General features: G+C 54.7%; 1 protein-coding gene across 1 annotated transcript; it reads right to left on the bottom strand.

The window, feature by feature from the left end:
- Window positions 1-520: 520 nt before the first annotated feature.
- MAL (mal, T cell differentiation protein (MAL blood group)) lies at window positions 521-23166 on the bottom strand. Its single transcript, XM_016209630.2, has 4 exons — window positions 23074-23166; window positions 5970-6137; window positions 4712-4837; window positions 521-687 (listed from the first exon to the last, which is right to left on the bottom strand). Exons 1-4 carry the CDS (start codon window positions 23164-23166, stop codon window positions 613-615), a joined length of 462 nt encoding a protein of 153 aa, XP_016065116.2. The 3' UTR covers window positions 521-612.
- Between the last annotated feature and the right edge of the window lie 730 nt (window positions 23167-23896).

Raw genomic sequence — 23896 nt, forward strand, 5'->3', positions numbered from 1 at the left:
GCTGCCTCTAGAGTCACTCAGCCCAGGATTCCTCAGAAAGAAAGCTGACAGGATGGCATTTCTGATACAAAACACAGTCACAAAAGTACTGAACATAAAGGCACTTTATGAAGTATCCCGAAGGTGTATCATTTTCCACCGTGGACATCTGCAAATATTTGTCGGTTTTACTCCCCATGATGGGTAGACTCTCCATGAAGACTTAGAAACACGCCGTGAGATGGGGGGGCTCAGAGAGCCTGTGGAAAATTCCAAGAGTTCTCAAGATCCATCCAGAGGTCAGCAGAGGGCCTTTGTTTCATGGTCTCTCAGATCACAGCCCCCACTTCCTACCCCCACAGTGCCCCCCCACCCCCACCCCTACCCCTTGCAAAAAACAGGAAATGACCCCAGAAAGACAGCCCTCATTGGATGTTAAAGGTAGCTGGCCCGCAACCCTGACATGAAGGTCTATGGGACAGTAAACATAACACCCGCAGGAAACAGAGTGTTGCTTGTTTTGGTTTGTTTTCTTTTTTCCACCAGAGAGCATGCCTGCATTCTAGAAAGTTATGCTGGAAGGAGGGCTGATCAGTTATCACCGTTTGGGTGTGCGGCTAAAGTTCTTCTGCTTTATGAAGACTTCCATCGGATTAAAGAAAACACGGCGTGGGCCACGTACAGCAGAGTGGCTACATATGAAAACACCTGAAACCAAGAGAAATGACCATTAATGGGCAGGCATGGGGACAGGGCAAGGAGTGGGCTGTCTGCATCAGGCTGGCTGCTCATGTGGCGTTTGTTCAGGGTGACAGACCTGCCATGTGTGGCCAGCCACTGCTTCCCACCACTTAAGTGACCCTCTTTCTTGCTGAGCCCAGATGTGGTCCCAGAATGCTTTCGGCACAGAGCTCGAGCTGACAGACCATCCACTGGACTTGGGGTGCAAGGTCAACTATCTACCTCCTCATGTGATCATATGGGTGCCACCCAACTGGAAACAGGGCCTCAAAAGAAGAGCATCCGCCACTCTCCATGGAAAACTTCCCTCCACACCAGCAAGACCAGAGCCACCAACTGTGGCCCCAGCATCCGCTGCTAGGAAATGTGAGCATGTGGGTTTGCTGGCTCTGGTAAATGCCGATGCTGCCTGGACGTCCTCAGACCCCACAGAGTCGTATTCTAGTACCTTTAAAGTCACAGGCCTGGGTGAGGGGCCAGGCTCCCAGGAAGTGGGGGCAGGGACACAGAGGAGGATTTTGAGCTTTTGCACAAAGGGAGGGGCTTACCAGGAAAGCTGCTGGGAAAACCCAGCCGGCCACTCTGGTGCTGGGAATGAAGGCCCTGGAAATGTGGCAACTGGTCACCTGATGGCTGTCACACCCCTGACTTTTCCACTGGGCTCCATTTACTCCTAGCACCCTGCTCTGGTGGCTGGCCTCCCTAAAGGCTGCCTGCTCCCCAGTCAGCTCTCTGCACCTGGTTTTTGGCCTTGGGCTTGGGGTCAAGAGTTTCCAGGCCAGGCACAGCATTTAGGGTGGCCACGCTTCTATGGCTTTGGAAAATGCCCATAAACAGTGGCGGCACCGTGCTGCTCTGTCCCCTACTCCACACATGGGTGAGCCCTTCAGCCCCGTTGGCCAGAGGCGATGAGTAAGACCAGTTACTTAATAATAAACATAGGAGAACTCATCTGGGGACTCCTGAGTACCCTGCCTGGAAGGAGCAGTCAGACATGTGTGAGCAGCCCCCGAAAGACACCTCCCCCATTAGCAGGGGGCAGTTCACTGGGCAATTCCAGACCCATGAGAATCCTCGGCAGAAGCCCATGGGAACAGGAAACACGTATTTTCTAAGTCAGGCCAAGAAATGACACACTGAGAGCCAGGGACATAAAGTGACATTCTTAAGCTTTCAGAAACCCCTCTCCCTAAACAACTGCCATCAGTGCCCACCCAGATCCAGAAACCTCCAGATTTGTGCAGAAATTTCCTGCCACCCAAGGCCAGGAGTTTGGGAGGTCATGAGATGCTTCCCACACCCCCGGACCGGCCACCCCCTGCCCATCTGAAGGAGGTTCTGGTTGGTTGGGGTCTGGGGCTGAATCCCGAGCAGTCATGGCTCCTGTGCTGCGCCCGGATACCACTGGCACTTCCAGCAGAGAGGTGTGACTTTACAGGGAACCGGGCTCCTGTTTCTGGGGTGGTTTCAGCCCAGTGCATCTGCCTGCGGGGACACTTCCATCTTGCTCCTGGCACTGCTGACTCTGCCTGGGCACACTCATGGTTCTCCAGCCTAACTAACAAAAATGTGGGGGCCCGATCAGTCGTGGAATGAGCTCACATGTTGGTGTGCTCTTCCGTGGCATCCCACATGGCAAAAAGAACGGACACTACATGTCGCCCAACCATCTGGTGGGCCTCACAAGCCTGAGGTTACGAGAAAGAGGCCAGACATAGAGGATCCATGCAGCACAGCTCCACTTACAGGGAGTTCAGAAGCAGGCGAACTGACCCGGGCAGCTAGAAGTCAGGGGGGGGACTGTCTGTGTCGTGGGTGCGCAGGGATGGGAGCAGGACAAGAAAGGGGCCCTGGGGCTGTTTGTTCTGTTTCATGATCAGGATGCTGGTTATACAGAGTTCACTTTATGAAAACTCATCAAGCTATACACATGCATCCTCTGGGTGTATGTTGCATCTTTTTAAAAAGTAAGAGCCCTGGCCGGGTGACTTGGTTGGAGTGTTGTCCCGTACACCAAAAAGGTTGCAGGTTCGATCCCCAGTTGGGGCTTACACGGGAGGCAATCGATTGATGTGTTCTTACAGTGATGTTTCTCACTTCGATGTTTCTCTCTCTCTTCCTTACTCCCTAAAATCAACTTTAAAAAAAGTAAAAGAGGAAAGTCAGAACACAGTAGCTCTCAGTGGTTCTCCACTAGAGACCTGTCCCGCTGGCAGGGGCATGAACTCACACCGTCGGGGTTGCTTCGTAAGTGCTGACCCACTAGTCACATTCCGTCTACATTTCACGACTGTTGCCCACGTAATTTTATGGAAGGGACTGTCAAATGTCTTGCCGATGTCTGCTAGAAGAGAAGGCTTCTGGGTTGGGATGGGGGAGGCAGGAGGCTCTCAGGTGAGAGGGGAGATCACACCGAGTCATTTGAAGGATGACCAGCCTCCCAAGGGAAGTAGGCTAGCCAAGGTGCCGCCCAGCTGTGCTATTAGAAACCAGCCTTCCTGGGAAATAAGCCAAAATGAGAGCCATTCCATACTGTGGGCATGAGGGGTACCAGGAACCACGAAGGGGCCGTGCTTACAGAACTGGGCAGTAGGCTGGGAGCTTAAGGGGAACATGTGGCTTCCCCAGGGTGGGGGATGGGCCCATAGGAAACAGGGCACAAAACTTGGAGGAACTTTCCCCCAGACCCCTGGCTGTGGGAGCAGGAGGAGCACCCTCACCAACCCCCTTCCCAGAGCCTACCGCGGTCCATCCCTGTGGGCTTTTGCTCAGCCTCTACTCCACCCTTCCAACAAGGGGGGCACGGCAGAGCTTTGGTACTTGGAGCTGCCTATCATCATATTTGCATAATTCATAGGCTGACTTCTAGAAATCTCAGGAGTGCTAGTTCTGAAACATTTTCTTATTTTTTAAACAATATCCACAGTTGGAAATACATCAGCATCGTGAGTGAGCACCCAGTACAAGCCCACGCACCCACAACCTTGTGGAGCCATCCACTCTCGAACTCTCTGCCATTCTGATCCTTTCCATTGAAAAGAAAACCCAGGTCCTGACCACAGTCCACCAGCAGGTCTGGTGAACATCCTTTCTGGAGCTTGGAGACCTGCCCTGTCACACACAGTCGGCACCCCCACTTGCTCTGCTGATTGGCTGAGAGAGGTGCAAGCTCTGTCCCACCCACTGCTCACTGGGGTCCTCAGAGGAAGTGGTTCACTCCCTCTGTGTTCCTCAAGGGACCGGGCAGGAAGTACATCCCATTTTACAGATGAGCAAGCCAAGGCTGCGAGCACAGGGACCCATACAAGGAATCAGTGGAGATGTGACTCCGGTCCCTCCTCCACCGGTCAACTGCCAGGCAGTAGACAGCGTCACGAAGGCCTCTGAAGCAGCCAACACCCACAGCTGGGGGGTCTGGGCCCGGGTCTGGACCAGGGCTGGCAAGACTGGCCACTCGATCTCCCACCTCGGTGCTCCCCAGCCCTGACTCGCCTGCATGGCGGACAGACGGCTCAGTGAAGCCAGGAGGCCCAAGTGGCCAGACTCCCCGCCCAAACCTGCTGCTGAGTGCGGGTGACCGCGCACCGGGCCTGGACGCCAGGCCCCACGATTCCTGTGACCTCAGAGCAAGTTCTCCGCGCTCAGGGCCCTGGTTCTCTGCCTGTGACATGGGTGTGATGACAGTGCCTACGTCCTGGGGCTGCCGTGAGGGCTGACTGTCCACAGAGAGCTCACAGTGCTGGGCCCTTGGCGGTCACGTCTCCTCACAGGCCTGCCCCCCGCAAAGCCCCTAGGACAGACCCCCGGGCCAGCCCAGGCCTGCGGGGACGCTGACCGATGCCCCAGAGAGTCCAGGGCACATCCCTTCCCTTCTCCAGGGCTCTGCTTCTTCAGAAATGAGGGGACAGTTTACTTCATGCAAAAGCTAATGAACTGAGGCAAGAGGAAGGAGCCCGGCGGCGGGAGCCGCGCGTGGAGGCCACGCACTCACCACGGCAGAGATGTTCTCGTGGTATTGCCGGTAGGTGAAGCCCTCGTACATCTGGATGGTGGCCAGAGCCTCCAGGACCGAGGCGCTGAGGTAAAACAGGGCGGCGGTGCAGTGGTAGGCCGCATCCTGCAGGGTCAGAAAGCGTCAGAGAGATGGGGGCCCGGGCATGGACGTGAGGGCAGCCGCGGCCCGGCAGGGCCTGCCTGCACCCCTGTCCCCGCCAGGCGCGGCTTCGGCGCCCCTCATCCGCCCATCGCCACCCCGCCGGCCCCCTCCTCACGGACGGTCTAATCAGCGCTCCCTGCACAGGCTTTTCCCACCGGCTGGGGGCCAAAGCAAGGACTTCAGTGACCAAGGGACGCTGCTTTCCCTTCAGGTGGGGGCAGAAGCGCAGCTCAGCGGTTAAGAGGCAGAAATCGGTTCTGGGCCTGAGAAGGATCACACGTGGTCCCCGTCCCAGTCAGGGTGGGGCCTTGGTGGCAGTGCAGGGCGAGGCCCAGGCCATTTCCAGTATCCTTTTGTTGCTCTATTTGCGGGGGTGGGGGTGAGGGGGCATCCAGGTATCTTTAAAAGCAAACGAGGAGATATATTTTTTTAAATAATAAAAATTAAAAAAAAATAAACGAGGACCTTTGAGAAGCTGTCATTTGGAAATGACTTCAAAGTCTGAGTAGGAGGCTTTTTGAGAGAGAGGCTCAGCCAAATCCATGGCCCCTTCCAGGGCAGGTAATTGAAGGTGTCTCCTGTGTAAGTTTTACCCTCTCCATGGGTCTCGAGGCAGAATTTATGCGAATGGAGACCACAGGTCATCTCTCTCCCCCCTCCAAGTCCCTTTCTGGTGACCCTGCTTTAGAAGGTGTATCTGGAAGCTGGGCAGTAAGCATGGCCTCACACTGGGCAGCCAAGGCCCACGCCCAGGACAAGGTGGAAACCAGCCCTCCTGGAGGACGGGAGGTGCCACTAGCACCGGGCAGATGCAGGCAGTATGGGCAGGGGGCTGGGCTACTGGCTCTCCGTGAAGACGGCAGTCATGCACGAGAAGGCAGAGTAGGCCCAGGAGGGGCAGGCGGTGACCATCAGCCTCTGCCTCCTCCTGACCCCCGGCTGCAGGGAGCCCTGGAGGCCTGGCCAGCTTGACGTCGGAACATGGGTGGGAGATGTCTGTGGGGCAGCCTCGCCCAGCATAGGAAAAGCCAGCGTCCCAGGGAAGAGGGTCCAACACTGCCCACCCCCTCAGACATCCCAAGCTGGGACTCACCAGGGTGACCCAGGAAGCCTCCCCGCCGTGGGCGCCAATTATGTACAGGACGAGCAGGGTAGTGGTGGCCACGAAGCAGAACACAGACACGAACATCACCCATCCCTGGACCAGTGGCAGGGGCACCAGCGACGAGGCTATCAGGATCCACACCAGGCCCCCGAAGACCTGCAGGGGGAGAGCGGGAGGGAGGGGTGAGCATGGGGCCAGGAAGGACCAGACCCAGAGGTCCCACCAGGCAGAAAACGGAAGGGAGGTAGAGAACAGCGGTGGGCACTTTCCTCACCAGGTGACTCCCTCATTCCCTCGGGGATCCAGCCTGGATCTCTCATCCCAGTCAGTCCAATCCCCTGCCTGCTTGCCGTTTTCATTTTTTAAAATACAATTGAGATTTTTTATTTAAGAAATGCTTATATCACATTTATATACCAGGCACTGTCCTAAACACTTTAAAAATATTAACTCAGGCCCTGGCTGGTATGGCTCAGTTGGTAGGAGTGTTATCAGGTTCGATTCCCAGTCAGGAGACATACCTAGGTTGCAGGAGGCAACTGATCGATGTTTCTCTCTCTCTCTCTCCCCCTTCCCCTCCCTCTAAAAATCAATGAAAATGTCCTCTGGTGAGGAGATATATATATATATACACATATTCAGTTAATCCTCACAATAACACTATGAGCCAGGTACTGACCCATTTGTCAGATAGGGAAACTGAGGTACATGGAAGTTAGGTAATTCATTATCTAGATTATCATTAGAAGGGTTGTCCTTTATTCTGAGATTATATCCTTCCTAGTATTTTTATATTAAAATACTCTTTCTCTTATGAAATGGTAGTGAACAGCAAAATAAATTAGCCACCCTATGTCATTAGCATTTCATTTTTTGAGATTTGACCCCTGAGATCCCCAAGTCCAGGAGGTGCTCTGACAGCTGGAGTCCAGGCTGGAATGGAGAGGGCCCAGGTCAGCGGGATCTCCCCAGGTGACCTAGGACAGACACGAAAGAAGCACTGCCCATTGCTACCCAGAAGACACCCCTGTGATGTCCACAGGGTCAGTGAGCCCCATGTTTTCAAAGAGAAATGTGAGGACAGATATGGTGGTCAGTAACGGCCCCCAACACCACTGTCCCACTTCTGGAGGACTGGCGCGCACAAACCCATGCTGGGATCTTCTGTACACTTTTCCCTCTCCTTGTCCCCCTTCATCCCAGTAAAATGGGCTTGGCCTCCCCCCTACTCCCACCCAGACAAGGACTGTACTTGGAGCTAGAGATAGGTGAAAGGCTTTGCAGTCAGAGGTTCCAAGGTCCTGTGGTGCATAGCACAGTCTTCCCGAACATCTGAGGGCTCAGAACAGGCTGGTGCCCCCCAGCCCTATGTGCCCCATGGTGTGAACTCACGTGGTACCTGCTGCCCACCTGCTGGGTGAGAGAGCCCACTGTCCTCACAGGCGTTCTCAGCCACTTAGCTGAGAAGCAGCAGGAAAGAATCACATTTGAATGGAAAAATCAGTGCAGTGAAGAATCTGGACTTATCGAAACCAGGCTGGGCCTCTCTGCCCAGAAAACGATGTAAGGGGATCTGGACCTGTCTAAGTCAGTTCCCCAGTCACAGGATCTAGGGAGTCTGTACTTCCCTTTTGCAGCACTGAGCCCCAAACAGGTATATTTGGTTAGTTACCAAATGACACTTTGCCTGACCAGGTGATGGAGGGGATGAGGTCCCCCTTGCTTACGGCTAACTCCTGGGTGTGGGACACCTGTCCAGCCACACGTCAGTGTCTGAGTCAGGGTCCTGTCAGATGGGTGTGGCTGAACTAGAGCCATGTGTGAACCAATCTCAGAGGACCAGCTTGGGATGCTCGCTCGGGGGAGTGCACTCTCAGTGGAACCTGTGTGGGAGCCGGTGGGCAGGAGGTGTTTGTGCATGGTCGGCAGGCATGGCACTGAGGAACGCTGACTGCCACATCAGGAAAATTATTGTCTTTTTCACTCTCCCATTTTTCTAAGGCAGAGAGACGGGCTCAGGGTGGAGCCAGGCATCTGGAGCTCCCCTACATACTGGCTCCAAGGGCAAGTGGGCAGAGGGAAGCTGGAAAATAACACTATTTTATTTTTAACGCAGTGATATAGTTATTTTGGGGAAAAATTAACTGTAAAATACATATGAGGTAAATTAACACACAGGTGGTGCCTGGAAATGGCAAAATCGGAGGAGGTCGCTCTTAGATCCTGGCCTACAGACCATTTAACTTTCATCTGTATCCTTCCCTAGGTTGCTGGGTCAGGAACCAAAGGCCAGGGAATCAGATGAATTCAGAGGGAAGTCGCTGTACTGAGCGCTCGCCTTGGGGTCCTGAGCGTGCGCTTGCTGGATGTGACCTCGACTCTGCCGTCCAGCCCTGGCACCCGGAGGCAGAGGGAAGTGGCACCTCCTCATCGGCTTCAGGTATTTAAGGTGTGTTTTCACCTGATGAAGACTACGCTCCAGATCCCTAGAAAAAGCATCCCCTTTCTCCTCTCCCCTATCCCCCTCTCATTCCTGGAGTCATTGGTAAGAATCCATCCCGCCTCTGGGTGTAGCCCACCTTGCAAAGGTCCTTTAGAAAATTATGTCGGTTTTCTTTTCTTTTCATGGTTTATCTATAACAGTAGGTTTCATAGTGAGATGGGGGGATGGAGAAATTCTTTTTAAAAACAGCTTAAGTGAGAGAGAATTCACAAGCCATACAATTCACCCATGTAATGTAAAATTCGATGGTATTTAGTATATTCACGGAGCTATGCAAGCATCACCCCCAGTCCATTTTAGAACATTTTCACCACCTCAGAAGGACCCCTGTGCCCTAGAGCTGTCGCTCCCCTCCACCCCTCCCATCCCTACTTGACAACTCATGAACTTTGTCTCTATAGATGTCCATGTACCCAACCTCCATGTGAGTGGACTCAAACAATACGTGGACTTTTGTGATTGGCTTTTTTCATTAACATGTCTTTCCAGGTGAGAAATTCTCTCTCAGGGGGACTTTTACAAAATACCTCTATCATCACAACACACCCACGGCCCTCTCTGACCCCCGCCATTTGGGGGACACCAAGTGAGTGCCTCTCATCTCTCTGGGGCCTCCAGGCTGGGAAGAGCCAGGGACTCGCTGGTCCCCAGGGAAGTTCTTATAAGACAGATGCCACCAGGCCCCACCTGTCCCAGAAACATGTTTTAAGTTACACATCACAAGAAGGGAATGTCCTCTGCACAGATGAAGTGATTAAACCCTGGGAGTTTTGCTCCCAGGAGCCGGGCAGTGGGCCCTCTGCCCTCACGGCCCTGCCCAGGAGGTGACCAGGGAGAAAGACAGGAGGGCTGCTTCGGGAGGGAGCCATAGGGGACCACCTGGGAGGGGTGATGAAATAGGAGGGGAACAGCCGTAGGGACGAAAGGCTGAGCTGAGGAGAGACCCTATTCCCAGCTAGATGTGTGTGAGCAGGGCCCTGGGCACAGACACCACTGTTGTGAGAATCCCAGGGCGGGTGCATGTTAGAAGCGGTAACAGCTGTGAGGGCCCGGCTCCCTGGCACAGGTGAGGTCCCACAGCTCCAGCATCTCGCAGCATTTGCTCGTGAGCCCTGAGAGGGGTGCCACCGCATCCAATGGCAGAGGCTGTAACAAGCGATTAGCCTGGTGGCCTCAGCTTCCTGGTCTGTAAATGTCAATTTGCCACTGTCACCCCACATTGCACTGGTGCAAAGTGGCAGCAACTATGGATGTGACAAAACTTCTGGCACCATCTTCAGCACCACCCAATACCTGGGGTAAGACACACTCACCCAAGAGGCCCACAGCCCAGTGGAGATGGACACAGAGGCCACCATAACTGGCAGGATGATAACCAGCCTGCCAGGGCAGGGGCCCAATCAAACCTTGAAGGGAGAGGTGGACTTGGCTGGTTAACTGGGCCAAAGGCTCAGGAAATAGCTTTCTGGAGAGCAGAGAGAGGACAGGCCAGCCCAGGGCATGCTGAAGCAGCAGTGAGAGCGTCAGGAGGCCGGGAAGCTGCGCACGAAGCGAGGGCCAAGGAGTGGCAGGATGTGGGGTTCCAGGGAAGGGGAGCCTCGAGACAGAGCTGACCGGCCAGGGTGAAGGCCTCCCAGGCCCGCACAGTGCAGAGCTGGGATTCTGTGTGAATCATGGGACCAAGCCAGGGCCTGCCCCACTCCACCCACTAAGTGTGCAGAGAGCAAACAGAGAGCAAGGGTTGCACCCACACCCACCAGATAAGGCACCCTGTGCAGGGAGCAGTCACTCTGTCCTAGCCGCAGGACCCCACTGGCCAAATATTTGTCAAGAGCAAAGGGGTAGGTGAGGGTTCAAGCACTTCCCTTCATGAACAATCTCAGCGACCCAGCTTCCAGGAAGCAAATGCTCAGTGGCTGTCACCCTGCACCCAGGTCACCATCCACCATGACAAGGATGGCGCAGCTGCTAGGTGGTCTCAGACAAACGTCTCTAAGTCCCCTGGGCTGAGCTCTCTCTCTGGGACCCAGATCCCCAAGCTGGAAAGGGAGGTGGGACCTGGGATAAAGCGCTGCATTTGAATCACTTGAGACACCTTGAGACTCATGCCCAAGTACTGACTCTACTGGAGAGAAGCAGTTACAGGACAAGAAACAGACATCCAGGCTCTTGTCTAAGGCCTTGGAACATGTTTCCATAACAGCCTGTGGAGGATGCTCTGGAAACTCCTGTCAGACAGAAGGAGCAGCTCCCATCTCCAACGCCCAGCCGGCCAACAAGTGACACCAGCCCATACGCTGCTCCAGCTCCTGCCTGAGTTCTGGGTGCAAAGCTCCCTCTCCTTCCTTTCCTCTCCTCTCCTTAAGCCTCAATCCCTGTCTTACCTTGAATGTGAGCTTGTCTGGGGGCTGAGCTCGTGATCTGGGCCCCTACCTGTCCCAGTGTACAAAACTTGACAGAAAATTCCCAAAGAACCTAAAGAGTTCCCATCTGGTCTACCTGATCAAATGTTTTTTGTGGGGGAACAAAAATTCCTTGGGAGACAGTCGTGAGGGGGACTCTCATGTAAACTCAGAGAAGGCTCTCTCTTTTTCTTTCTGGATTAATCCACAGGGGCCAGGCAAGTGTGGTTCAGGGTGTAGACTTCAGAGTTTGAATCCCAGCTCTGCTACTTACTAGCTGGGCAGCCTGCTGCCCCTGGGCAAGTTACTCAGCCTCTCTGTTCCCTATCTGAAAATTCGTGATACCGGTAAAGCCCACCCCGTGGGGCTGGAGTGAAATGGGATTATACCTGCAGAACGCCGGGCACACGAGAGCACTCTGTGCTGCAGGCACAACTGTATGTGATGAGGTCACAAACTATAACCACATGAAAATCCCAGGAGGGCTAGGATCCACATGCACAAGTATCCGCTCCAAACCTTGCAGGGACCCAGAATTTAAAAAACACCTTCAAAAGCATCAAACAGAGAAAAACCTATGATTTCCCAGAAAAATGTGTCTGCCTCTGCAAAACAACAACAACAACAAAGGACGCCAAAGTATGAGAGGTCCTTCCTTTGAACAATGAGCCTCTGCTACAAAGGGGGAAAGGAATCTTGCGCACATTCCTGAGATGCAGGAGGCCGTGCCCTTGCCTGCGCGGTGCTGAGGGGCTCGGCGTCCACAATGGCCCTCTGTCTCCGCCGGCATTTGGACAATTGAGCTCAGTGCAGAGAAATTGCTCAAATTCTCCGGATATTCTCCTGGGGCTCCACTGTATTCTTTCAGGGTCTCCACCAGCAGACGCTCCTCCAGTAACACGTATGTTAGGACGTGAACCAAAAAGGGCTCCCTGCACAGGGCTTCACATGCACACCTGGAGGTGCAGCCCGACAGCTCTGAGCACCTGGGGTCACCACAGTGCCCATGTACAGAAGTCGGTGCCCTGGGCTCTGGAGAAGTAAAGGAAACTGTGCGCAGAGCATGAGCTGTGCACCAGCACTAGGCTGTCCTGTGGCTTTGCTCAGGTCTCCCGGGGGGGGGGGGGGGGGGGGGGGGAAGAAAAGCCTGCCACAGCACATGAGATGCGTCCTCATGGTAGGCACCAAGCCTGTCGACGCCCCCCTAGGCCACCAGGGACAGCAGCCCAACCCGTGTGGCTGGAAACATCTTCACTCACTGACCTACTTAGCAGTCCCAGGTAACTGCAACATCAGGAGGGCACAGGGAGGGAGTCATCTGGCCAGTACAGGACATAAGCACCAGGTGGTGGGACAATGCAGAGGGAGGTCAGAGGGGAAAGACCCAGCACCCCAAACTCTGAAGCTTTCCGCAGGATTCCTTGGCTCTTCCCTTCAGAACACGGGTCTGAGAGGGAGGCTGGGGGACTTTCCTGTTCTGAGGGGCAGGGACGGCAGGAAGCAGACACAGAGGGGCCCATGCCAGCTTCTCTGGCTCTTGCATGAGCCTCACTTCCCTTAGGGAGAAACAGCTCCCAGCAAATCCAAGGAGATGCTTCCTTCCCTTGCTCCTTCACCTACTCGTTCATTCATTTGCTCACTTGTGCATCTAATACACGCCGAGAGTGACCAGGAGTCTGGCCGGCACTGTGGGCAGGTGCACCCAGGAGACACACACTACTGAACAGCCCATCTCTCCTTTCCTGTCCCCTCTCTTCCAGTCTTGCCACCAGGTCCACTGGAGCAGTTCTGGGTCCACCAAGGGCAAAGTCTTAGTGAAAGTATTGGGGCCCCAGTGAGGGTGACCAGCTAAACACCTCTGCCCAGGACAGAAGTGTTTGACCCCATGGGGAGGTGGCTGGGGCAGGGCAGATTATTACGAGAAGTCCCCTTCTCCCTCTGCCAACTGACAAGGCAGCTTATTGGGAGTCTGACCTCTGAGGCTCTCTCAAGGTGTACACTGGGGTGGTGCTGAGAGGACCCCTGACTCAGTTTACTTGTAGCAGTAGCTCTGCCCTCTTGGTTCCTTCATCAGCAGTTTCCTTCCCCCCAGAGGGATCCATCATGCCATTATCCCTCCCAAGGGGTCTTAGATTGTGTCTCTTTATCTAATCTGAAGACAAGACCAGGACTCAGGGTGGGGGGCTGAATTCTGTTTGTGAAAAGAGGGTAGAGACTTGGGATTTAAAGAGATGGGGGTGAGAGCACAGGCATAGTTGATATTAGCAGGGCGAGTGTGCCCTGGGAGGAGGCCCCCACTCAGGCCTACTACCCCACTCCCCCCAGGGCAGGGATGTTTTCTGTTCCATGTGCCCACCACACCTCTGCTCTACCTCACAGGCCAGAGCATCCCGACTGCTCTCCCTCGCCAGGCAGAGGGCAGCCGCCAGGTCCCAAATGAATGAGCACTCCTCTCAGACCCACAAAGCTAGGGGCTCTCCTCAGGCATGTCCTCAGCTGGATGGAAAATTTTTACCTACCACGCCTATACCCACTGGCTTTACTCAGCAGGATAAACAGAAACAGGAGGTTCTGTGAAAAATACGGGTAAGCCACCTGTGAAAGACGGAATCCACCTTGGACGTGCTAGACAAGGCGGGAGTGGCTTCCGTGCAAAAACAAAAAACAAAACAAAGGCAATGTGAGTAAAGCAGCAAAACAGGTATGTACCTATAAACCGCCCAGATAGGGCCCCACGCCTCTCTCAAGGGTCCCAGGGATCTCCTGGGAATTGGTGGTGATTGTCAGTCTCATCTTCTGTCTGCCTTTGGGGTCAAGGACTCCTTCTGTGATGCATAAACATCAGCCAGGTGGGAGCCCAGCTGCTAGCCTGTCCCTCCAGCCCATGCACGGTCTGTGCCAAATGTGGACAAACTTTTGGTAGGAGACAGACCACAGCAGGGAACTTGGGTGCCCTCGGGGGCAGTTTCCAGGTGCAGGTATTGGGGAAGCCCCAGCCTGAAGGATAGAGGACTTAGCCCCATCCTGCCATCTGCACCAAAGGAGCACTATGGATGGAGACCAGTGACGGCTACAAGGCTGGTTTGCAAAAGGACCCTAAGACCCAAAGCTGGTAGGTCCCTCCCAGGCAGGCTCCTCGGCCCAGCTGTGCCTGGCTTAGCAGCAAGCAGTGCAGGGCAGGGTGGAGGCTGGGAGAAGAAGGGGCACGCTTTCATGCCCTCCCCCTGACCCGATGACTTCCAGACGGTGAGGCTCTGGCACCAATGATGACAAATCATTTTTGAAAGGTTTAACCCTGGGCCACTGGTAACTGGTTCCTCTGCCGGCGGGCAGACACAACAATTTTCATCACACTCAGAAATCACAAAGCTCTCTGTACCTGTCCTGGCACCAGGCTGGCAGGATAGAGGCTCAGGAAGTGCCCCACCCCTAGGGCAGGGCCGAGGCCCGCCTCCCCCTTGCCACCCCGTCTGCCTGGCCAGGGGGCAGCTCCAAGCTGAGGAGAGTGGTGTCTGCAGTACTAGGTGACTCTGGGGACAAGCCAAGTGTGGTCTCCACATCCCCACACACTCTCAAATCTCACTCACCCTCTGCCTCGCACACCCTGCTCGAGAAGGCATCCAAGGCAAAAAGGGGGTGCGGGATGAGCCTCGTAGCCCCTTTTACACTGATTGGCCAGCTGATCCACAGCAGGTGTGCGAGTTTTTAGTGAACTCACAATAACACCCTGACAGCTCCTGAGCAGTAAGCTCTGTGCATCACTTACAGTGAGAGCTTTGCGTCTGTTACACTCGCTTATTTCTCACAGCTCCTAGGGGCAGGTGCTAGTATCCCCATTTCACTGCTCCGAGGGCCGCCTCCTTGCCTGTGACAGTCCCCAAGGTGGCCCACAGGCAGTCCACCCGAAATCCCCGCGAGAGCAGTAATGTGGAGGGAGAGCAGGGAGCCCCTTAGCCTTTGTCCTGCTCCCAGCACCCTGGGCCCAGGCATGCAGGCTGCAGAGGAGCTGGGCGGAGGCTCCCCCCCCCCCCCCCCCCGCCCCGCTCCTCTGCTCAATAGGCTCTGTTCTTTTAGGGCAGAAGAGCAGCAAGGTTTGTGTTTAAGGTAAAAACACAAGCAGAAGATCAGAGCTCCAGGACAGCCCCCCTCCTCCGCACACACAGGCTGCAGCCCTCAGCCCCTGCCCCTCAACACAGCCCTTGACCCTTGTCACGGCCTGTACCCCACTCCACCTCACTAACAGGTTTTGGGATGCAGTTTGTCTTCTGTTCTTCCCCATTTGCTCTTTTCCTGGAGTGTCCCCCCAAGCCTGTACCCTTGGCCCTCTAAGGGCCTCCAAAGTTGGAGCCAGGAGTTTCTGGGGTCCTCCTCCCCTCCTGCACCTCCCCTTCCTTCCCTCCCCTCCCACCCGATGCATTCTGACAGGAATGGGGCTCTGGTGTGGAATTTCGGGTCAGCTGGCCCTGGGCCTTCCTTCCCACTGTGTATCAATGTGTGATGCTGGCGATGAAACCGTGCTTCTAGCTCCCACATATTTTTCTCAGGCCCTAGGGCCTTGGTGCATTAAAGTGAGTCAACACAGGGGCTATTTTGCCCCAAGGTGAGCAGAACATGAGCTATGAGTAAGGTGGGACTGGTAGAGCCCAGAGCTAAGGGTGGCAGAGAACCCATGTCTGGGTATTGCCCAGGTGCCTAGCGGGAGCCCCCAGGAACCAAGCCCTTCTTCCACCAGAATGTAGAAGGCAGGTCAGGCCCCGATGCAGAGAAAACCAGGCTGCTGCTCAGCGCTCCCGGGAACAATCCGAAACCTGCCAGTCCACCTGCACTTCCCTGCGGCTCCAGTGTTCGGGGACCAGGGATGCCACTCACCCACTGTCCTCACACCCATCAGCACCTGAAGAGAACACCTGCTGGGGTACCTTATCAGCGCCTGCCCCCTGCGGCCTTTGGTCCAAAACACTACTGAGAGGCCGGAGGAAGCCCTGCTGCCTGGACTCTGGGCTGCACCCATTAGTCAGCACCAGCGTCCATCCAGGCCTGGACAGGCTGGCTCCATGGCACCTGAGACGGGCCCCAGATGGCTCAGTCCCCGCCCCCAGCCCATCCCTCACAGAACTCGTCTGGAGCCCAGAACCAAGCCAAGCCATTCCTAAGCCACTAGCACCACGTGCTCCCCCACCCTCCTCGGGCAGCAGGCACAGTGGGTGTAGGTCAAATAGTCAGCCATTGTCCCCGGCCTGAGCTGCCCCTGCAGTGGCATCTGGCATCCTCCCACCCTCCTGAGACCACTACAGGCATTGCCCCGCTGCACCAGGTCGGAGCCACTTATGGAGAGCTTGAAGGCCCTCTTCCAGTGCAAGCCCATCCCCGAGCTGAGCCCATCACCACACTCAGCAGTTTCCATGAAACAGCTCAAAGTCACTGACTCCGGATCAAAGCAGGCCTCTGGATCTTGAAAAACTGGAAAAGTCACTTCTCAACTAGAGGACAAATCCCTTAGAGACCTCTACCTGGAACTCTTCCCTCCCTTTAGAGAGGAAAGGAGAAACCCTGGGCAAGTGCCCTTGCCCCCTTCTAAGTAGCTAGGAAGAGGAGCCCACAATGCAAGATCAGGACAAGGCCAGGAGTCGGTGGACACAGCAGAGAAGGCCATGATCAGTCACTGTCCTGCACTGGTTGCAGGGCCAGCCCCCAGCTCCAGTGACCTAGGACAGGTCCCTGGCTGGAGCAGCAGGAGAGTGTCCCTGAGAGCTGAGGGGCGCTGCTCTGGACCCAGGAAAATTGAGGGCACCTGGCTCCCTGCCCCAGCCGCTCACTGAATACTGTCCCCGCTATTTTTTCAAGATTAACTTGAATTTACTGAATAAGCAAAGGCTGAAAGAAAAAGCCATGGGGAGGCTGACCAAGCTACAGAACTGCTGGTGAGAGGTGAAGGGAAGAGGGTGTCACCAGCCAGCGTCACAGGGAGTTTCACTCGGTCATCAGAGGAGATCCTGCCGTGACTCTGCACACACCTTAGAGGTGTCACAGGTCATCGTGACAAGAGCCTACATTACGCTAAGTTTAAAGTGCTGTCTCATCAGTTCAAGGTTTAAGCAAATTTTAAAAGGGAGAGGTTAACGAATTCACGTGAACATAGTGAAGAATTAGACGGAACTTATTTCTCATGACACTTTACAAATATTCAAACAATAATTATACTGTGCAAAATGTATTATCTACTTTCTGGAAGATCAAAGTCATTTCTCATTCATGTCAGCCTCCATAGTGACTTGCAGGGTGCCACGGGCTTTCCCAGCTCCTTGTCTGCCCTCTTCAACCCTCTTCAAATTTTGTTTTGTTGATTAAAATCTTGCTCAACTGCTACTGTGCGTGTAAAAATTCTGTATTAATTTTTTCCAATTCTGCTACCTGTTGCTGGAGAGAAACTTCAGGCTGAGAAGCTGGCCCATTGCGCCATGGTCAGGCAATGAGAGAGTGGGGATGGGCAGGAAAGTGGGGTCCCAGGCTCCCCTGTGTCCCCGCTATTCTGTCCCCCAATTAAACCATTGAGGGGTGAGCTGGCCTACAGATGACCATGGGGCCTGTGCAGCGCTTATCAAATGCAGATTCTTTTTTTTTTCCTTTTTAAATCAGTAAAATATTTTTACTGATTTGCAGAGAGAGGAAGGGAGAGGGAGAGAGGAAGAGAAACATCGATGTGAGAGCGAGGCATCGATAGGCTGCCTCGTGCCCACCCCCCACTGGGGATCAAGCTGCAACCCAGGCAGGTGCCCCGGCCAGGAATCGACCAGCGACCCTTTGGTGAACAGGACCACTCTCAACCAACTGAGCTGCACCAGCCAGGGCTCAAATGCAGATTCTTCAACCTGCCCTGGACATAGTGTCTCAGACCCTCCTGTGTGTTTTTGACAAGCAGGCCCAGGAGTCGTGAGCTCCCCAATGGCTCTGAGCTGTCCTTTCATTTTCAGGGTGGGAGAAGGGAGCCAAGCCTTGTCCAGGGCTGCCTGGGGGGGGGGGGGGGGCACCTAGTCATGGTCCCTTGTGGGTCGTGGGCATCTGAGGAAATACAGAAACCTGGATGGGATTTGCTGTCACTGCAGGAAGTGCCACCCTGGAGACTGAGTTACCTGGGCAGCTCCCTCCTCTCTCTGAGCCTCAATTTCCTTTCAGCTCTGCAAAACTGGGTTTCTGTGACTTTGCATCTCTCCTCTCCTAGGAGTTCAAACGCTGCCTTCTTAGTGTAGCCAGAATGTGGACCACTCTCCAGAAAATGGCTGTACCCCAGTGCCCACCAGAACCCCTGTGCCCACTCCTGCCAGGTGGAGATCTAGGGCAGGTCCCGGGCTTGTCTGGTCACTATTGAATAATAAGAGGTCCCCAATCACTTTGAGTCACAGAAACGGTCTCATTTTAGTAACTAGTATGTCCAGTTCACTGTAAACCAATCCCAGGTGGCTCCCCAACTCCACCCCCACCCCAAAGTGTGCCCTAAAAAGCACTGCCTCTCACCACCTGGGAGGAGGGGACTGCTGCCCCAGAGAGGTGGGTGCCACCCCTAGCACACTCTTTTCAAAGAAATGTTATCTCTTAATCCCAGCCATGCTTCCAGTGGCTCCACCTCCTATACAGGCTGGGAGGGAGCTGTGGGTTGGTAATTTCACAACCCGTTTTCAGGCACTTCCTTTACAAATTGTGGAAGTGGGAGGGGGGTTCTCCAGGCACTTTGTGAGAGCCTTCCTCCTAGGGCTCTGGCTAAAGCTGAGACCAAAAGTGTCCCCTGTTAGCACTGGGTTCTGTGAACGGTGGCTTGAGTGTCATGAAGCCCTTGACTCAGAGAAGGAGAAGGGGGAAACAGAGACTGTGGCTTCAATAGGAAAAGTCCCCCATGTGTGGGGACAGGTGGGCAGGACAGAAGCAGAGCCCAGGGGTGAGTTGTTGGGGGCGGGGAGACGTTGGACATTCCATCTGGGTCCATAGGGGGTGCAACAGCAGCATGGCCTTGTGTGGCTCTGGGGGTGCTCACTTCCTGTGAGGACCCTGCCGCATTCAGAGGTCAGGAGCTCTGGGGTGGGGGTGCTGGGCCAGAGGGAGGCTGCTGGGCCTCACCCTGAGCCACCTCCCTGCCCTGCTCTCATGGGTGGTCTCCCTGCCCTGGGAAGGAAGTGAGCTCCGCTCTGGTTACTCCTGAAGGCCCCACTTTGACATCTGCACCTCCCAGGCCACCGGGACACCAGGCATGGGGACATGAACTGTGACTAATCAGCAACTCACCGGACTACAGATTTTAAAAAAATCAAGCATTTCACACCCATCAGATGAGCAGAAAATCACGTCTGACGCTACCAAGCGTGGCAAGGACCAGGATCAATGGTGAGTCCCATAAGCTGCTGGTGAGCTGCAGGAAGGTCCAGGTTCAGCCTGAAGCTTATAGGATTTAAACTCTTTTCTTTTTTTTTTTTAATATATATATATCTTTATTGATTTCAGAGAGAGGAAAGGAGAGGGAGAAAGAGAGAGATAGAAAAGTCAATGATGAGAGAGTCATTGATCAACTGCAGCCCGCAACCCGGGCATGTGCCCTGACCGGGAATCGAACCCCGATCCTAGGTCGACGCTCAACCGCTGAGCCACACCCGGCCAGGTTGAAGCTTATGGGATTTAGAGACCACCTTCTTTATAAAAGAATACAAAATGGGGCAGGGCCTTGGAAGGGGCTGAGCAAGTGGGGGTCCTGAGCTTAATTAATCTTTCGCAGCCTAGGAAGTCTGCTCCTGGGGTATGTAGGTCAGAATAGCCCAGTGTGAACGTGTGTAAACCTCAGCGTTGCATGGAACGCATGCTGCAGAAAGACACATACAAGAGGCCACTGTCCTCATTGCGTGAAGACAGATAAAGCGGGGCCACGTGCAGCTGACCACAGGTAGCCTAAGAGGGGTCCTGGGGATGCAGGGAGCAGGATAATGTAACAGCAGAATATCTGGGGGTTTCCATGCCACCTGAAAAGCTGCATTTCCTTAATACTAAGAGTAATAAGGCAAAATATTCAGATTTGACAAAGTTGAATGATAATTACCTGGGTGCCAATTAAAGTATTTTTTATATATATATATACTTTCTTGCAAGATCTGAAATACTTTTACAATTTTTAAAAATGGAAAGTGACCTTCAAATAACATAAAATTAGCCATTTTAAACAGACCAATTCAATGGCATTTAACATGTTCACAATGTTGTGGGGCCACCATCTCTATTGAATTCCTAAACATGTCCATCACCCTAAAGGGAAACCTGCACCCATTAAGCAGTTGCTGCAACCTCCTTTCCCTCCTGTCTCAGCCCCTGGCAACCACCCGTTTATGTTCTACCTCTATGGATTTACCTTTCTGGATATTTTATACAAGTTGAACCAACAACAGGTGACCTTTTCTGTCTGGCTTCCTCTATTCAGCACAGTGTTTTCAAGGTTTATCAACTTTGTAGTATGTATTATGCTGAATTCCATTCTATGGCTGAAAAATATGCCATTGTATGGATATATCACAATCTGTTCATCTGTTCATCCGCTGATGGAGCTCTGGGCGGTGTTTACCTGCTAGTTATTGTGAATAATGCTGTTATGAACATGCCTATGTACCTAGCCAGGTACCTGCTTTCCACTCTTTGGTTATAAACCTAGGCATGGAATTGATGGGTCATATGGTCATTTTTTCTGAGAACCGGCCAGATAGTTTTCCATAGCAGATGAACCACTGTACCTTCCCACCATCAGTGCACGAAGATTCCATTTTCCCCATGGCCTGGCCAGCACTTCCCATTGACTTTTTTTTATGTCATGCGTATTTTGCGTGAAGCGGCACCTCACTGCGGTTTTGGTATTGTTTGCCTAAATGACAATCATGTGCTTGTTGGCCATGTGCGTATCTTCTTTGGAGAAATGTCTGTTCAAGTCCTTTGCCCATTTTTTAATTGGGTTGTTCACCTTTTTCTTGTTGAGTGGTAATAGTCCATAATTTAAAAATACCTCCGGGGCAGCAGCGCCGCCTGGGCCCTTTAACCCTACTTTCCCTGCACACTGAGACACAGACAGCGCTGTATTTATAGTCCTGCAGAGGCAAACTCCCGGGGCTTTCTGCTCTGTGTCTGCCTCTTTCTGCTCTCCCAGCCCCCTGTGAGCCCACCCCCAATCTACAGAGGGAGAAAGAGAAGGCAACCGAGGCATCCAGGGCCTCTCAGGAAAAGGGTAGAGGGAGTAGGGAGAGAGGTGGGAGAGAAAAAACAACTTCTAAGCCAGGTGAGAAGGAAGTGTTCCAGCAAGGGAGAAGTGTTTCTCTAGAAGCCCCCACCATCGCAGGTCACATACCACCCTGGAGGAGTAAGTTTCCACTAATCCCTGGCTCTGGTTATATTTCCAACACCCGGTTCTCTCCTTTCACTTGGTGGGGGGGTCCTCCTGTCCCCTCCCCTGAAAATCACCCTGCCTGGCTGGGCTGTTTTTACCCACAGGGACACTCCTTCTCTTAAGCTGCAACCCAGAGAGGAAGCAGAGGGCACCGGGAGGCGGTCCCTCCTGTGAAGCCAGGGCCTGCCCCCTGCCCCCACCTGCTGCCACCTGAGCCAGCTCTTGTGAAGTCCAGAGAAGGAGGGCACCGGAACCTGCATGGAGCCCAACTAACACACTCTCTCGATTCATGTTATAATACTCCCCAAACACAGAGTGAGCTGCGCACTTGAGCAATTTAAGAGGCACTAGGAAGAGTTTTTGTGGTTATGTCTCTGCTCCATCACACCTCTTCTGGTCCTGAAACTCTGCCTTTGTGAAAACAGTACAGTAGCATCTAAGGAGCTGCCATTCCTTAGGAGCGCTGCAGGCTCTAATCCAGCCTCAGGCAAGCACAGGTAAACCCGAGTAGAAGCTGGGGAATGAGCCATTGGGGAATGAATGTTCCAGTGGTACAAGCCCCTCCCCACTCTGGGAGGGGGGAGAGGGGGAGTGTCCATATCTACATAAGGGGGGTGTTGGGCTTAGTGGTGTCCCGGGTTTCTTCTAGATGTCACTTCCTTGATTCTGGCTAGCTCCAGGATTTGAATCCTCCCTGGATACACCCAGGTTTGGGTTCGAGTCAACTCTCACAAATTCAGTGGCCAGGAGCCACCAGGCAACCCCGACCCCTTAGCGCATCCCATAAATCCTCCATGGATGGCAGAACCTGCTTCTTTTGGTGATCACTCTCACCCCTCCATCAGGCAGTAAGAAGCCGGGGTCCCATTTTTTTTAAACAGTCAGGGTGTGGCCAATTTCTTTTCCAACCAACTCTCCAGGCAGCCACCTCTGTGGTGGGAGTAGAGGAAAGGAATGTCCTCCATGTCTTTCACGTCGGAACCCCTGGGAAGCACCTCGCCATCCTCGCAGCCACCAGCGGAGCTGCGTGCTCCAGGGCAAAGAGAGACCAACGGCGCGCAGGTGCGGAGGCCTCAACTGCTCAAGGTCAGCCCAGACCGGGATCGCTCGGCCGGCACCCCCACCCCACCCCCAGCGCCCGCGCGCGCGCGCACACACACACACACACACACACACACTCACACACACACACACACACACACACACACACACACACTCACACACACGCAGAAGGCAGAATGGCTGGTGGCGCGAACCACGGCCTCTTTTATTGTGTCCAGATCAAGGTTATTTTAAATACGTTCGCTCGCCAGAAACTTTCAAAGGCCAGAAGACAACGAACGATCCGGGTTCAACTCCTACGACACCAGCCCCATCTCCAAACCTAGGCTGTCCGAACTCAGGTGTCTTTCGCAGAGTTTAAAAAGCGAAATCCTAAGCCTAGATAAAGCTGGACACCTCTAGGTGGACATGGCTTTACAATAAGGGCTTCTTCTCTGCGGCCCATGAGAAGCGGGTCCGGGCGCAGCTTTGGACCCCGCGCGCAGCTAAGGCGCCTGGCCCGCTTCCAGCCTCTGACCCACGCTGAGCGTTTGGTTTTCCCACTTAAGTGTGTGTCCCCCCACTGCCGTTGGTCTACAAGGAACCAAACGACTGGAAAGGTAGAGGGATCGGGGAGGGGGAGACCCTCCCTCACCCCGGCCCCGCTCCCCCGATGCCGCCGGGACCCACGGTGCGGACCGCCCCCCCTCCCCACTCCCCAACGCGGGCGCGCGAGCCACTCACAAACTCGAAGATGAAGAGCAGGTCTGGGAAGGTGGTGAAGACCGAGATGCCGCTGGGCAGGGAGCTGCCCCCCGACGCCGCTGCGGGGGCCATGCGGGCGGACTGTGTCGGCCTCGGGACTGGACGCGCGGTTCCGGCTCCGCGATGTCTGCTCGCTGGCTCGGCGGGGACCAGTGGCCGGGCGCCCCGGAGAGCGATTAAGAGCAGGGGCGGCGGGTGGAGGAGGGAGGAGCCCGGCCGCCGCCCGCCCCGCCCGCCTGGGCCGCCTGCTCGCGGGGCGCCCCCCAGGGGACAAGGCTGGGGAGCGGCCGGGGAGCTGGGGGCGCGGCTGGCGGTGGCCTGACCCGCTCAGAGGGCGCGCCGCGGGCCTGTGGAGGGAGGCCTGGCCTCCCACCCCCCGTGCCACCTCGGGCGGGGCACAAGAATAAGCCACTTGGGTTGTGCCCTCTCCGCAGGTGCTCTCCCTCCCCTTAGGAACGACACCGTCGATGGCTACGTCCCCACCAGGGCGCGCCACGGGTTGCCATTGCTTTAACTCTTATTAAATTGGGTCCTTCGAGCTTTCTGCGGGCGCTTGAATATGCCCGACCTCCACGTCCAGGCTCACGGTAGGACAAGTGCCTAGTCCTACTCCCTGGGGGTCCGCAGGAGTGACCGCGAGACCACCTCTGGCCACCCACCCCTTCTTTCTGCGCGCCGGACACTGGGAGCTTTAGCTGCAGCCAGTCTCCGTCTGAGGGTCGCTCTCAGCCGCCCCAGCCCGGGGTGGGGGGAGGGCTGCTGGTGCTGCGGCGGGTGCCGGGGCAGATCTGCATTGAATCCA

This window comes from Miniopterus natalensis, chromosome 13 (assembly GCF_054644295.1).
Source record: "Miniopterus natalensis isolate mMinNat1 chromosome 13, mMinNat1.hap1, whole genome shotgun sequence".
Taxonomy (NCBI): Eukaryota; Metazoa; Chordata; class Mammalia; order Chiroptera; family Miniopteridae; genus Miniopterus; species Miniopterus natalensis.